The sequence below is a fragment of the Budorcas taxicolor genome, chromosome 17, assembly GCF_023091745.1.
Source record: "Budorcas taxicolor isolate Tak-1 chromosome 17, Takin1.1, whole genome shotgun sequence".
NCBI lineage: Eukaryota > Metazoa > Chordata > Mammalia > Artiodactyla > Bovidae > Budorcas > Budorcas taxicolor.
Window position 1 is genome coordinate 3,154,629 of NC_068926.1, and position 15,800 is coordinate 3,170,428.

At 35.8% G+C, this 15,800-nt stretch overlaps 1 protein-coding gene across 1 annotated transcript in view; it reads right to left on the bottom strand.

Moving 5' to 3' along the window:
• RBM46 (RNA binding motif protein 46) overlaps window positions 1-14,789 on the bottom strand; it is a 43,211-nt gene extending 28,422 nt beyond the window's left edge. Inside the window, exons 1-3 of the mRNA XM_052654937.1 lie at window positions 14,639-14,789; window positions 13,283-13,750; window positions 12,006-12,788 (exon numbers count right to left, since the gene is read on the bottom strand). Of these exons, the coding sequence (XP_052510897.1) occupies window positions 12,006-12,788; window positions 13,283-13,750; window positions 14,639-14,789 (1,402 nt within the window). The remainder of the gene's footprint in view (window positions 1-12,005; window positions 12,789-13,282; window positions 13,751-14,638) is intronic.
• Window positions 14,790-15,800: the final 1,011 nt, after the last annotated feature.

The following is a 15,800-nucleotide window of genomic DNA, read 5'->3' on the forward strand; positions in this document are numbered from 1 at the left end:
AAACCAGTCCACCCTAAAGATCAACCCTGAATATTCATTAGAAGGATTGATGCTGAAGCTGAAGCTTCAATACTTTGGCCATGTGATGCTAAGAGCCAACTGACTGGAAAACACCCTGATGCTGAGTAAGACTGAGGGCAGGAGCAGAAGTGGGCAACAGAGAATGAGACGGTTGGATGGCATCACTGATTCAGTGGACGTGAGTTTGAGCAAGCTCCAGGAGACAGTGAAGGACAGGGAAGCCTGGCAAGCTGCAGTCCATGGGGTTGCAAAGAGTCGGACACAACTGAGCGACGGAACAACAAAAAAAAGCAGTTAAGAGCACAACTTCTTAGACAACTGGGGGATCCTGAACAAATTACTCAGTCTACTAAAGCCTTGGTTTCTTCAGTTATTAAAAAAAGGTGGCATAAAATATAATAAATATTTATTATACAAATAATATTATCTACATAAAAATAAAAATAATACTATATAAAAAGACATAAAAATAATATCTACAACACCTCAGAGAGTTTACAAAATAATGCAGAATCATGTAAAGGCATTTAACACAGTACCTAATATACAGTAAACCCTCCAAGAATCTTAACTACTATTATTACTAATAAAATTCATTATTATACATGGTTGGAAAATCTGTTGTCCTGGATTTGTTTTCTGAGTAAAGATTTTTAATACTTATACAGCATATTTTAATATACAAGGCACTGCTGTGGGCCCTTTACAATTTTAACTCATTTAATACATATAATTACTCTATGAGATAAATATTCTTAACATTCAGATGAGGAGACTCAAGTACAGAGAGGATAAAGTAACTTCCCAAGTAAGTGATGAAGCTGGGATGTGAACTGAGGAAATTCAGCTCTGAGTGCCATGTTCTTACAGGCAATGTTGCCTGTACGTTATCCTAGATTTAAAGAACTGAGTTTCCTTTCGCTGTAATTCTAAAATGCAGTGTACTATTTCCTGACCCTCTCATCTCAGGTCATCCAATTATATTTTCTCGTAACACCCCATACTTCTTTAGAATGTTTATCAGAAAAGAAACTGAATGACTGTCTCCCTCAATAGAATGTGAATTCTATGAAGGCAGCAGCTGTGTGTGATTCACTACAGTGATCCTCAGGACTTGAGAGAGAACACAGTGTCCAATAAGTATCTGCTGCATGAACATTCATATTAACAAGGTGGTGCAGTGGAGGAGACACAAGAGATGCTGGTTTAATCCGTGGGTTGGGAAGATACCCTGAAATAAGAAATGGTAAACCCACTCCAGTAATCTTGCCTAGAAAATTCTATACATAAAAAAATTTTTTATTGCTATATAACATTAAGCAAAGTTCCCTGTGCTTTACAGTAGGTCCCTGTTTAGTCAACAGAATTTTTAAAATAAAAACATGCATTCATCACACAGGTTTAGAAATAGAAAATCATCAATACCTTGAAAATCTCTTGCATCACTTTCAATCTCTCTTAATCCTTAAAGTAATTATGATCTTAATTTTTAAGTGTTAACCATTCTCCTGCTTTCCTTTATAGTTCTGCCATATATTCCTTCATTCCTAAACAATATATTGTTTAGTTTTGCTTGGCTTTATTTTCCTACTCATAATTTCCCACTGACTTAATAATTCCTTCAATTTTTAAGATTTGAATCCTTTCATACTTTACCTATTTTTAATAAACCACCTCTTATCTTTCAGGGAGAGATAAGGAATATGGTGGATAGCCCAACACCAGTAGAAAATAAACAGAAAAGATACAGGTAAGATTAATATTCTACTTGGGTCAGGCTGCTCCATCAGTATGAGACAACATGCTCTCTCCCAAACAGAAACTGAGCTGAGGGGAAGTTAAACATCTTTCCATCCTTTTCCTAAGTCAGATTTTTATAACAGGGCTCTAGAATTTATATAAATTCCCTGAATTAATGAACTATATATTTAAAGAACCCTAGAATAAATATAGTTAAACAATGCAACAACACTTCAATTTACTTGGTTTCAAATTATTGATAGCTCAAATCTAAACATAAATATTTGCTAGTTGGCTATAGAAATTTTTCTTGTCATATAAAAATTTTCAAAATACAACATCAGACTAAAATAACTGAAAATAAAAATCATTGTTGCCTAAAAATTCAGACAAAATCTCAAGGCAATGAAATTTGCTTTATTTACCAATTTAAATCAGATTGGCTGACATCAATATACTTGCCAAGGCCTAAGAGGACTGATGAAAAAGGCCGTTAATCCCCCTCAAGTCATGTTCACTAATATGCCACTCCCTGCTTGTAGCATAAACCACAATAAGCAAAAATAAATGAGGTACAAAGATTTTTAAAAATCAGGAAAAATAAGGTTTAAAAACACACTGGTGCATAAGTAAGAAAGTTACCTGTAAAAAGAGCAGGTATCCTAGAGTCACAGTTACCCTAGATACATTCCAATACAAGCACGTAAAAACCTTAAAATCAGTAAATCATAGGAAAAACTTAAAAGAAATAAGGAAAACAAATCTCAGATATCTCATATTTGTAAATACCCTTCAGAAGCTAAGAGTGCTTTCACAGAATAAGTAATCCTATTTTTGCTCAATATCTCCCCTTTCTCTCTAGTTAAGAGAAAAAAAGTAACTTTCCAATGCTCTGATATCCTCATTATTTCTATAGTTGGTATATCTAAATTTCACACCTATGAATCACTCAAGGAAACTTGATTTGTGATCTCTCAAAGAAACAAATGTAGACAACTAAACACACAAATAAGACATTTAAATTAATAAACATTACTCTGAATTATTTTGCTTTTGGTAAAAATTATAACTTTATAGTGCAGAATACAATTTAAACCTGTTTTCCAAAGAATCATAATGGCTCACTTGGAATGTTTTAAATTCTATACCCCAAGTTATCCAATATAGGTATCCCCCACTTTTTGAAAGTTCACTTTACATTCCACACTGGTATCTGTTTTTGCTAACCAAAAGAAATTCAAAGAGGATTCTTCCTCTATGAGAAAAGGCAGAAAGCAAAAACAGTGTTCAGCATTCATTCTGTAGCAATTCCACTGTAAAGACAGCATGCAGCCTACACATCCAGACCAGCAAAGGCAAGCTCCTCCCCCCAGAATGACAGTGTCTCAGCATCAAGCTGTCAAGAGCTCTGAATTGCGCTGGTGAGCATCTGTGCTTTACCTTGATTTGCTTTGTGCCTCTGTTAGCAAGACTGTGTCCTAAGCCTCTTGGCTTTATTCTGTTTGGCTTACAAAAGGTTTCACAGAAAGGTTCTACTTTGGATAGTGGGTGAATCTGTACTTTACTAAATCTGTAACTACATATTTGGTCACCTTTGGATCAAAAATTAACACAGCCGCAGAAGGAATAAGCCATACACACTATGGCACATCGGCTGCAAATTTGCTTCCTCCCTAATCTGGCCAGTAAACAAGCAGACAGGAATATGTATGCTGAAATGAAGATAAGAGAAAAATTAATTTCATGGGCTTGCAGTCTTACAATAATTCACCTATAAGAGGATTACCAAAAAAAAAAAAAGTAAAAAAAAGTAAAGCGTCTCTAGAAATAACATTCTTAGAAAATATAAAGAAAGAAAATCAAAAACATGAAAGAAAAAATGAAGTAAAGGTCAACAGATAACTACTGTATAAAGGAAACGAGTTGCATATTCAAGTTTAAAATTTTTATTTATTCAAGTTTATTTACTCTTGATTACTCTGTGTATAAAAATCAGGCTGTACTGTTTAAATATGTACGAAATGAAGAAGTTTAGAGTACACTTATCAAATTATCAGGCAATATAATTGAGCAGACTGATGCTTTCTAATGATTGCACTCTGATACGCTTTTTAACTGGAAGTTATAAATACATTTATAGTAGAAATCAGTATCAGTGGTATGTAAGACTGTATTTACCAAAGGCAATGCAGAAAGATACACAGTTAGCCAAATAAAAGATTCTCTTAAAATATGAATTATTGTAACTAATTTTTATAACTCACATGTCACTTGCTGTAAGGAAAGGCCCATATATAACTAATGACCTTTAACCAAATATTTCAAACTTAAGGGCAAGAAAATCCAAGTTGTTATTAACATTTTGGCAATTTAGAGATTCTAACCACCTGGGAAACTAGGGGTTTTTTTTAATTTTTTTGACTCTCCAGAGGCAAGTACACTCTTCTTAGAGGTAAAGCACTATGAGGTCTTGGATGGAATGTGTATCACTCTATGACAGAGGAGGAATTGCTCTGCTGCTAAGTCACTTCAGTCGTGTCCGACTCTGTGTGACCCCATAGACGGCAGCCCACCAAGCTTCCTCGTCCCTGGGATTCTCCAGGCAAGAACACTGGAGTGGGTTGCCATTTCTTTCTCCAGTGCATGAAAGTGAAAAGTGAAGTAAAGTTGCTCAGTCGTGTCCGACTCTTTGCGACTCCATGGACTGCAGCCTACCAGGCTCCTCCATCCATGGGATTTTCCCGGCAAGAGTACTGGAGTGGGGTGCCATCGCCTTCTCCGTGAATTGCTCTAGTATAGATAATATATCTGAAATTAACTAGTAAGATCAGGTACCACATTTAATTCTCACCAAAAGGCCTGGAAGCAACTGACATAGAATAATTTTAAAGTGGTTGAAATCACAAATGATCACTTGAATAAATTCATCACAATAAAACCGTTTTTCCAAAACAGCTTCCATCCCTATTCACTCCATTCATTTTATAGCATCAGTAATTACTGTCTACTAAATATTAAGGAGAAGGCAATGGCAACCCACTCCAGTACTCTTGCCTGGAAAATCCCATGGATGGAGGAGCCTGGTAGGCTGCAGTCCATGGGGTTGCACAGAGTCGGACATGACTGAAGCGACTTAGCAGTAGCAGCAAATATTAAGTAGGAAGCAGAAATAAAGGCACAATAGTGCAGCTTCTACACAGAGTTTCACTATTCTAAACCCTCCAAAATATGTATAAAGCTTACTTATTTCAGAGGGTTTAGAAGCTTAGAGGAGAGAAAAAAATCAATACAACACTGAAATTCCTTCTAAAGCCACATTGAAAAATATATTTAGGGGATATCATGTGGTAAAATTTTGAGTTGCTGCTGACATCTAAGAATGCACATATGCAAAATTTACTGTGGCCTTTAACACTAGGGGAAAATTTACAAACCATGGGTTTTTGAAAATATTAAATATCATACATTAAGTTTATAAATTAAAAAGCAGTAGCTACTATTAAAACTAGTATATTAGAAAAAGAATTTTAGAAATGTATTAACCAAAGATACTAAGAAACTGTAGGACAGAAGATCAAGCATGACCAAATAAATGTGTAAAATAAATGAAGTCACACAATCACATTTGTCAGCTAATAATATAACTATGGAATAATACTGGTCATATGTTTTAATATGCATCATTAACTTCCTAGATTCTCTGGTACAAAAACTAATTTCCAAATCGCTAAGTAATCAGGTTGTTTTATAAAATCTTGGTTTTGATTATAATTAATTGACAAATGCATGGAAAGAAAAAATAATTACTTGTCATCATGAAAATGAAATAGGTAACTCATTTTCTTAATCTAGTTGTTTTGCTGTGAAGCAGACAAACGTTAAGTTTTGAATTATATGAAAAAAAGGAGCATTAAACTGAGAAAAGGGTTAATCTTAACAAAAGCAGCTCTTGATTTTAAACTACTTGAATTCTATCTTGGTATGCATAAGAAAAACTCAAATATTGTTTTTTGGTTCTTTACAGAGTTTTTATCGTATTTTAAACAAAACCATAAATTTGGGGGAGGTGACCTCCGTAGAAGTCACCAAGTAAAACCCTGATATTTTAGAGATGAAGGCACCGAGGTCCACAAAGGTGGATCATTTCAGGGTCACATTTGATTGCTCATTATTAAGCTTCTCTTACAGCAGCAACTTCATAAAAATTATGGTCCGTTAAAACAAGTGTAAGATAAAAATTATGAGTAATATCAAATGATGATCTTCTGGGAAAAAAAAACTAGGTTTCAAGAGGAGTAAAAACACATTTTCATGAACACAGGGCCCTCTCTGAGGTCCAAAGACACATAGTTGAGTTAATGGAATTTTCATCTCACCACTTGGTCATATGGAAAACAAATTAATGTATGAAATGTTGGTGATCATCCCACTTAACTAGGTGAATTTTAAAGCAAATTCAGAAAATTACTTTTGTTCTTTAAAATATAAGTTTGAAATAGTATAAAAGTTAGATCCATAATTAAAACTGGAAAGAAAATATTAACTTTCTAAAAGTGTTAATTTTTCTAGTTATTTAACTTTAAAATTTCACTATAACCATTGTATTATATTTAGCTTGCTGCTGCTGCTGCTAAGTCGCTTCAGTCGTGTCCAACTCTGTGTGACCCCACAGATGGCAGCCCATCAGGCTCCCCCATCCCTGGGATTCTCCAGGCAAGAACACTGGAGTGGGTTGCCACCTCCTTCTCCAATGCATGAAAGTGAAAAGTGAAAGTGAAGTTGCTCAGTAGTGTCCAACTCTCAGCGACCCCATGTACTGCAGCCCACCAGGCTCCTCCGTCCATTTCTCCTAAAACTTCTTAAATTTAAAAAACTAGGGAAGTTTCTCTTTGTTTCAAAGCAATTTATTGGCAAATTTTTAAAGTTAAAATCTTATTTTTGAATTTCTGCCCATCAATCTGGAAATAATGATAGCTCATAAAAAATAGCACCAATTATTTTTCAGATGAAAACTTCTCAGAATAGTATTTCTTCATCTTACTGTGTCTTCTATTTCATAACTTTCAACCAAGTTACAAGTGACAACAGAAATAAAAACCTAATCCCCTAATCTTTTAATGATATTAAAGGGATAACAAACATAACTGCCACATGCTTAGAAAATATAAATTTAATATGTTAGCACTCAATGACCAGAAAAAAAATGAAGATTCTGATGATGTATGCCATTACAAAGTCAAATATGAGAAGCAATATGCAGGTCAGCCACAAAATGAATGCTGAAAAAAGTACAGAATATGTAAAAAAGATGAATATTCACACATAAAATGGTCCACACAAATCAAAATGGATTCATCTAAGAAAAACATTACTTGGAAAAAGCAAAAGCAAGCACAGTCAACATAGCTGTACTAAAAAGAAAGAAAATATCCACAAAGTTTCAATAAATAGAACTGATGAAATTTAGATTAGTTAACTAAAGTCCACATATTTTCTATTCCTAATCCTAAAAATCTGACTGAAATCACCAAAGCACATCTCTGTGTTCCCAAAGTAACTATGCGTAGAGTTCACACTTCTGCCTTCTTTAGCAGACCTGACTCCTTAAGAGCCAGAATAGTATTTTATTTACCTTTAGGTCCAGATTGCTTAGTAAAGTACAATTCACACAAAAGAGGCATTCAAAAAAGCTTGTTCTTTAATTAAATTTTATCAGTCATAGCAACAGCACAAAATTTCAGACGAAATTAAATCAATGTCACAAACAAGCTGGTTTGTGACAGGTATTTCACTCCTGTTTTTTTTTTTTTTAAGAGTTTTAGGTATCATTCAAGTAAAAAACTACCATTTTCATCAGGAATGAACAAACACATAAATGAGAAATGTCTTGCCTACAGTTATTTGTTAGTAAATTATTAACAGAATCAATTATCATCACACACTGAGGCTACCTCCCTCCTTCCAGTAAGTATTCTCCAGGACTTTTCTTCTTACGAAACTAGGACTTTTATCTCCTCAATTTCTGTCTCCTCAATAGTGAAGACTACTCCAGAGGAAAGCTATGGCAATATTGGAAGGCCCAGATTCAAGACAGAGGCAAAGTTTTAGGAAAAGCAGGATTATTCATACTGATACTCTGGTCAATTATTAAATAGATAAAAATTATGAGATAGAAAAGGCCTATGTAAAAAGATGTGATACAGAATGACCCGAGATGTTTCCAAACATCAAATATTTAGTATAAAACCTATCTCCTAGCCCCCAAGTCTGTATTCTACCCATTAAACCCACTGATGGTGGTGTGGTGGTCTAGTTGCTAATTCATGTACAATTCTTTGCAACCCCATGGGCTGTGGCCTGCCAGGCTCTTCTGTCCCTGGAATTTTCCAGGCAAAAATACAGGAGTGGGTTGCCATTTTCTTCTCCAGGGGATCTTCCCAACCCAGGGACTGAACCCGCATCTCCTGCACTGCAGGCAGACACCTTACTGCTGAGCCACCAGGGAAGCCTTTCTTAAACCCAGTGAGTATCCCATTTATTACAGCTTCCTAATGTTGAGTAACCAAGTGATAGATAATTTCTTATCTTGTTGGCTGGGTACTGAGTTCCCAGGGAGGTTACTCTCTGACATCCTGAAGATGAAGACAGTCTCTATCTTTGAAGTAAAAAATAATAAGGGTTCAATTTTGGCAAGAACCCCAGATTCCAGCTTTTCATAAAGTATTTTGCTTAAAATAAAGCTTACTATAAATGGAAACAAAAAAAAAAAGAATATTTTAAAAATTCATTTTACATTACTATGCAACAAGAATATTTTGGACTCTAGTAAGAGCACTAAATGGTCGCCAGAAGTACTCTGATTTGGTACTTCTATAGATGCCTGCTCTCCCTTGAAAAAACTTCCATGTTCCTCAACACCAATAATCGTCATTTAACTAAATGAAATCTATTTTTTTCTCTTTTATTTTTCAGACTTGAAAAACTGGCATAGTGAAGCTAAAACAAACATGGACAGTGAAAGCACACTCTTAAAGAGCTGAGACAAAAAGGCAAATGATTGTTTATATAGCATAGAACAGCCAAAGATCATTAAGGAAAGATTTAATAGCATCAAAATAGCATCAAAACTGAAAAAGAGTGGCAAAGCAAATAAAATGCTACACCTAAAGAAAATAGGTGTACACCTAAAAAAATCTTAAAATATTAATAGCAGTTAAATTCGCTAAGAAATTAGATTCAAATTCTTCAAGAAAATAGAGCCACAATATGATTTCATACTTAATGAACTATATTTGAGGGGGCTTCCCTGATAGCTCAGTTGGTAAAGAATTCACCTGCAATGCCGGAGACCTCGGTTCGGTTCCTGAGTTGGGAAGATCCACTGGAGAAGGGATAGGCTACCCACTCCCAATATTCTTGGGATTCCCTTGTGGCTCAGATAGTAAAGAATCTGCCTGCAAGGAGGGAGATCTGGGTTCAGTCTCTGGGTTTGGAAGATCCCCTGTAGAAGGGAAAGGCTACCCACTCCAGGAGTCTGGCCTAGAGAATTCCATGGACTGTACATGTATACTCCATGGAGTCACAGAGTCGGATAGGACTGAGCGACTTTCACTTGCACTCACATTTGAGGAATTCCAGGAACCAATAGCAACCTCTTGGTTGGAACTTGCTTGGAACAATCTAATGCTTGAAACATGCAGGACATCAGTAACACAGCATCTCTTCCCCTCTAAAAACACAACACTATTACCAACTGATCTCAACCCTGAGCCACCCAGTGAAACTCTGCAACCTTTATTTAAAGGAAACCGCACATAAAAAGGCACAGCTCATCAAAGCCCAAAGGATCCAATGCTAACAGAAGAACAAGCACGCCAAAGCACTGCGAACAGTATTCAACCTATTCCTAACCTGCCTTGTGGCAATATGTCACTTTCCGGCTGCCTACTTTAAAGACCTCTGAAGGTCTGATGTTTGTTTTCTTATTAAAGATTTCTAAACTTCTGATTTCTGATTTTTTCATTTCCTTGAATTCTCTCTTCCTGCTTAGCTGCCTCTTAACTTAGCCTTCATTCTGGTTTCTAGTCAATCACAGTTTGTGGGCTACTATCTATGGACAAGGCCCCTGGCCTTGCGTATGAAACTCAAAATTTGGCTTGCATTTGCATCTTGGCTTTTGTCTCTGATGATGGACTGAAACTGAAAAATAAAACAGAAACTGTTCAATTTTTTATTATAAGCAGTTTTGATATACGCTGATAAAATCTGTACTAGAAGACTAAAGCCAACTGTCTGGGTCCCCTAAGCACTTCATTCCTTGACATTAACTGCATCCCTAGCGAACATAATCAAGTTGGAAATACTATAACTGAACAGGGGTTGTCTTTGGGAACTACAGGTGAATAGGAGTTAACTATGGCCCTAGGACTCAAGTGAAAAACATCTTAATAATGGAATTTACAAGTAGATGGGTAAACTAGGTCTAAATAGAAAATCTGACAAACTAAAAAAAAAATGTTTTAAGAATCTTGCAAATTTAAATTTGTAAAGAAAATGAATAGATATAGAAATAAAATATGTTTCAAACACAAGTATCTTGTTCAGCAACTGAATGCCAAACATTCCACTTTGAAAGAATAATTGGATCCATTTTCTCTAAGAACACTGTTAATCATTTGCTATCCACCTACTTTTATTTTTAACTCAGACTATCTTTATTAAAAGAAAAACTGAAGGATTCTACTGAGTTGGCCAAAACGTTCGTTTCAGTTTTTCTCTATCATCATACAGGCTTCCCAGGAGGCACTAGTGGTAGAACCCGCCTGCCAGTGCAGGAAACATACCCCTGGGCGGGGAAGATCCCCTGGAGGAAGCCATGGCACCCCACTCCAGCATTCTTGCCTGGAGAATCCCATGGACAGAGGGGCCTGGTGGGTTGCAAAGAGTTGACATGACTGCAGTGATTTTAGCACGCATACACGTATCATCATACAGAAAAACTCAAACTTTCTGGCCAACCCAATGTTTTGTACATTAACTGAAATCACATCTAAGACTTAATTAACTTAGATGATTGTAAAATTTCCAAATTCCAAACTAATAATTGAGAACACTGCTGATAAGTTTCTTGTAAGGAACCTCCCTTCAGCCCTAAAATTCTGACTCCACTTCCAAATCAGAATCTCCTAAAAATATTTGTGATACCATTGGAGTAGCCATGATACATAAGCAAGTCTACAATGAGGTACAAAAATTACTCTCCCTTTAACAATGATTTTCCTTTTTGATTTCCTCTCCTTTTTGATTTCCTCTCCTTAAAGCTGAGAACATATAACAGACGCAATCTTCAGTAATATACAACTATATAACAAATAAATTTTAAGCTATGACTGACAGTTATAATCCTTAGTAGGAGACCTTTCCATTCTATTGTAACTTTCAATAAGCCAGTATTCTTCTAATAAATATTATTTTAAACAGAAAGTAATAACCAACTGAAACCTACAGCTGCATTAATAAATGAAACAGACTAGTGCAAGGGGAGGACAGTCAGGAGAGACTAACACAGATCAGTAAAAAAACAGCAGAAGGAAGACACCAGAGTGATATTACATCTCTTTCTTCACAAGGCCAAATATTTAGTTAGCATATGGCCCAAAGTGTGTCTTAATTATCCCTCAAATGCTTTAGAGAAACTTTTTTAAAAGCATGAAATTAAAGAGAATGGTCATAAACATCTCTTAATGATGCTTCTTGTTTTTCATGAGTAATAACGACAGATTTCCAGATTGGTGAGCATAAGGTGTGTCTACACATGACCCATCTGAAATGCTTCTGATTCTAAGCCTAAGCCTGCTCTCAAAAAAAGATTATCATGCAGACTTCACCAAGGATGTAAAACATTCTTATAAACTGGTCTAAGTGATAAATACTGCAACTTACACAGAAATTATTTCAGATGAGGATTGGTCACTACAAAAACAGTAAATGGATAAATTAAGATAGTGAACTCTTAGTAAATCAAAACCAAATGTTTCCCCCAGTAAATAATAAGTAAAAAACTAAATACAGGAAGAGAAAACAGAAGTCTCAATAAAATTTAGCATGAGTTCACAAAACTGAGGTAAAATTTATGTTAAATACTCACCACTAATGTTGAGTTCAAACAAAATAAATTCATAATCTATAATAATACTTTCTAATTTCATATTATACTATGTTGTTTAAAGTACTTATAAACTTACCCAAATGAAGTAATGTAAACTGGGCTGCCAGTTCCTTTGCATCTTCTAACGTAGTACAGAGTTTGTCTGGCATGAAGTAACTCTGGGATCCATTTGCAATAGCAGGAATAACGATTTTATATACCAAGAGTACTTTCCCATCTTGACTTGTTGTTGAATATAAATAATATTCTGGTGGTGCCCAATTATTTTTGTTGCAGTAATAATCCAAATGCATTACTGCAGAATTGAAATGATTGGATTTTAAAGAATACATACTAATTGGAGTAAGTTTTGTTCCAGGAAAAAACGGGTAAGTGCATCTTTCAATTTCAGGGGGGCTTGGGCTATGCTGGCCATTGAGACGAGCTGGAAGAGTTGGTGGCTTGCCTAGAATTTTGGGGTGACTCTCTTCTTTGTTAGCAAACACAATCAGGTTTTCAGAATTGGGGCTAATCTGACCATTAAGATGCTGTCTCCAAGTGTTTTCTTTATTTACGGGTTTTGCCAGTGTTACCTCAATACTTGCTCCATCAATGCATTTTCCATTCATTACTGACATGGCCGCCACTGCATCTTCTCGGTTGAAAAAGTGAACAAAAGCATAATCTCTAAGTTTCTTTACTCGCTCAACTGTACCAGGTTTGAATTTATTGAATTCTGCTTTAATTGTTTCCTCAGTAGTTGAGATCATTAAATTTCGTACATAGAGAACTTTAACTCTCTGCATGGTTTCCTCATCAACCTCTTTCTCTGGGTCAGCCCAATCCACCTGAATAGTATGGCCCCACAGTTGGAAGGTTCCTGTAAAAAAATAAATTAATTTGAAGACAATTAAAATAAATCTAAATCAAAAATAAGTAGAACTGTTTCTCCAAAGAAACAGAAACTCAAATACATATAATGTATTTGGTAAAGTATTAGTTTCCTATTCACACAAGTTTTTACTAAGGTGAACTGAGACAGACTTACAGTGAAATTAATTTTGAGAGTCAAAAGAACAAATACAATTCAAGACCTTTATTAGAAGGATTAGGTAATGTCCTTTTTATTTTTATCAAACAACAACTAAGAGCTAAACAAAACTGTATACATTCAGTAAATCAGTGAACTGTTAACAAATGACTCATTATATAGGATCATATTCTTTTAGAATCATTTGTTTTACTTTCTTAATTTCTATTCCTCTTCAAGGGCACTACATATTTTTACAAATTGATCTATGAGGTACTGCTATTTTTTCAAATGTATAGTAAGGTTAACATAGAAAAATAACCTTTGAAAAAGGATAAATTTACCTGGAATTAGTTTTCTCCTAGCCATAGCAGCAGCTCTGTGAGATTCATATTCCACAAATGCAAAACCACGATTTTTGGTCTTATCAGTTGCACTTGGGTAAACAATGACATCTACAACTCCTTCTGTAACTTTCTTCATTTCATCCAAGATTTCTTCTTTCTTCTTTTCTTTTGGAATAGCTCCAATAAATAATCTGCAATTATCCAAGCTTACACACACACCAATAAATTTCCCTGGTCTAATTTCATAATTATTAAGAATTCTAATGGCTAACTGGGCTTCTTCTTTTGTGGTATACATCACAAAAGCATAACCTCGATTTTCACCACTAAATTCCATCATAAGTCGAAATTCATATATTTTCCCAGCTCTTTCAAATACAGGAACTAACTCATCTTCATACATATCACGAGGTATTTTTCCTACAAAAACTTCACAGCCTCGAGGCGGAGGTGGACCTTCCCAACCTGAAAGACAAAAATAGACAAATTCTAATAAGGTATTTATGTTTACTATTCAATAATTCATTCCACAGATTTACTGTGAGCCTTCTATAGGCCATGCACTATTATACATATTGGGGATACAACAGTGAACAAACTAGAAGCCTCCTTCCTTCATGAAGCTTATATTCAACAGAAAAAGAAGACAACGAGCAGTGAGTGCTATGAAGCAGAATAAGGCCACAGAGGGTTGATATTTTTGGTAATCAGGCACATCTTTTCTAAGTACATGAGGTTTACACAGAGACCTGAATCAAATGAAGGAATGAGCCTTGAAAACATATCAGAAAAGAGAAAAGCAAGTGCTTTTTATATTAGTTATATTAGAAGAGCACACAGCAAGAAGGTCTGTATGGGAAGCACATACTTGAGGGAGGAGTAAAATGACAGGCAAAGCAGCCATCACTGCCGTTAGAGGCCACGATTCTCGTTTAAGTCTCACACAAAGTTAACCGGAGGGTTTTGAGCAAGGAAACTGTACTGGCTATTGGTAGGAAGGCAAAACATTATATCTAATAATCTGCTTGCATCTAGCATAAACACCACTCCTCTACTTGTTACTCTTTCTGATTCCTCCCCAAATGCCCTCCCCTTTCATAGCTAGAGCCCACTTTCCCCTAATCCTGACTTATTTCTTAACTGCTACTTAAACCATCAGTAGAATGTTCAGGGAAAGACACACATAACAAATATAATCTACCGCCTCTCCTTCACAACAGTAAAAATGACTGCTGAAGTCTTAAAGCGGTTTCAAGGAAAGAGCTATTTGTCTGGGATACTTGTGGAGATATATATCTAACGTAAATGACTGCATTAAACATCCAATCTTTTGAACATAAAAGAAATTCACACCTGGAGGTGGACCACCAAACTTTCTTTGCCCATTTTCTTGAACCATGTTGTATCCAGTCTTTTCCATCAAAGCAAGTAGCGCCGCTTCATTCTGAGTACCAGTCCGCACTTTGTTGCACCCGTTTGTCCCATCTACAGTTTCTTCACTCATGGCTGCAGCTCCTAAAGCAAAGTTTAAGAGAAGTGTTTATGACATGGAGCTCCAGGAGGAACCTATGAAGCATTTCTCTGAGACGCAAAAAACCAAGAATAGCTGTGGCTGCTATATTCAGAGATCACTGAAGCCTTGGTCCCAAAGTTCTTCCCTACAGGGCAAGCTGGAAACCTCTTCTAATGTCTCTGATCAGTTAAGCAGTACCTTTATAAGGCATGAGCTACAAAGAAAGGGATGCAAAAGTGAAAAAGACAAAGGAACAACAAAAACAAATGTGGGAAAACAGGAGTAAGTGAAAGGAGTTAGAGGAGAAAACAGCCAGCAGAAATAGTAACGAAGTATCCAGAAATTCTAAAATGATCTAGCTAAAATTAGGTGACCTGAGAAAGTCCTTCTTAGTTCTAAAATATGAGTTTTCTTCTGCGTGATGAGAAACATAGCTACAAACATCCATTATCGTATATACCACACCCACTGAGTCTCTTTACAGTTCCTCCCAAGCTATCCAGTTGCATCAAAGATACACTTCTGAAAACAACATAGAAGGAAAGCAGCTCATACCCCCACACAGCTAAATGTAGCAGTCCAAGGCTCTCTATTAAGCTACCGGTCGTTATCAAACTGCCTACTGAGTTTGCCTAGCAAGCACTAAGAATGAGATTTTTAACTGGCATCTTGAAGTCAACAGATTTAAAACTGAATGTCATTTTATCCTCCAAATCTGTTCCTTCCTCTTTTACCTTATCTCCATCAATTCATCTGGCCAACCGATAATGGCACCACAAGGATTACTTATTACTCCTTCTGCAAACTGTCACAGCCAGAAACTCAGGGACTTAATCCTGAGGCCTTCCTTTGACTCAGCTAATCAGCCACAAAAACCTGCATATATTTCCTTCTAAATATTTCTTGAAATCAATCTTTTCCTGTATATCCCCACAGCCTGTTCTCAATTATATCTTACTTGAATCAGCATAGTCATTTTTCATCACTCAGGATCCATAGGGG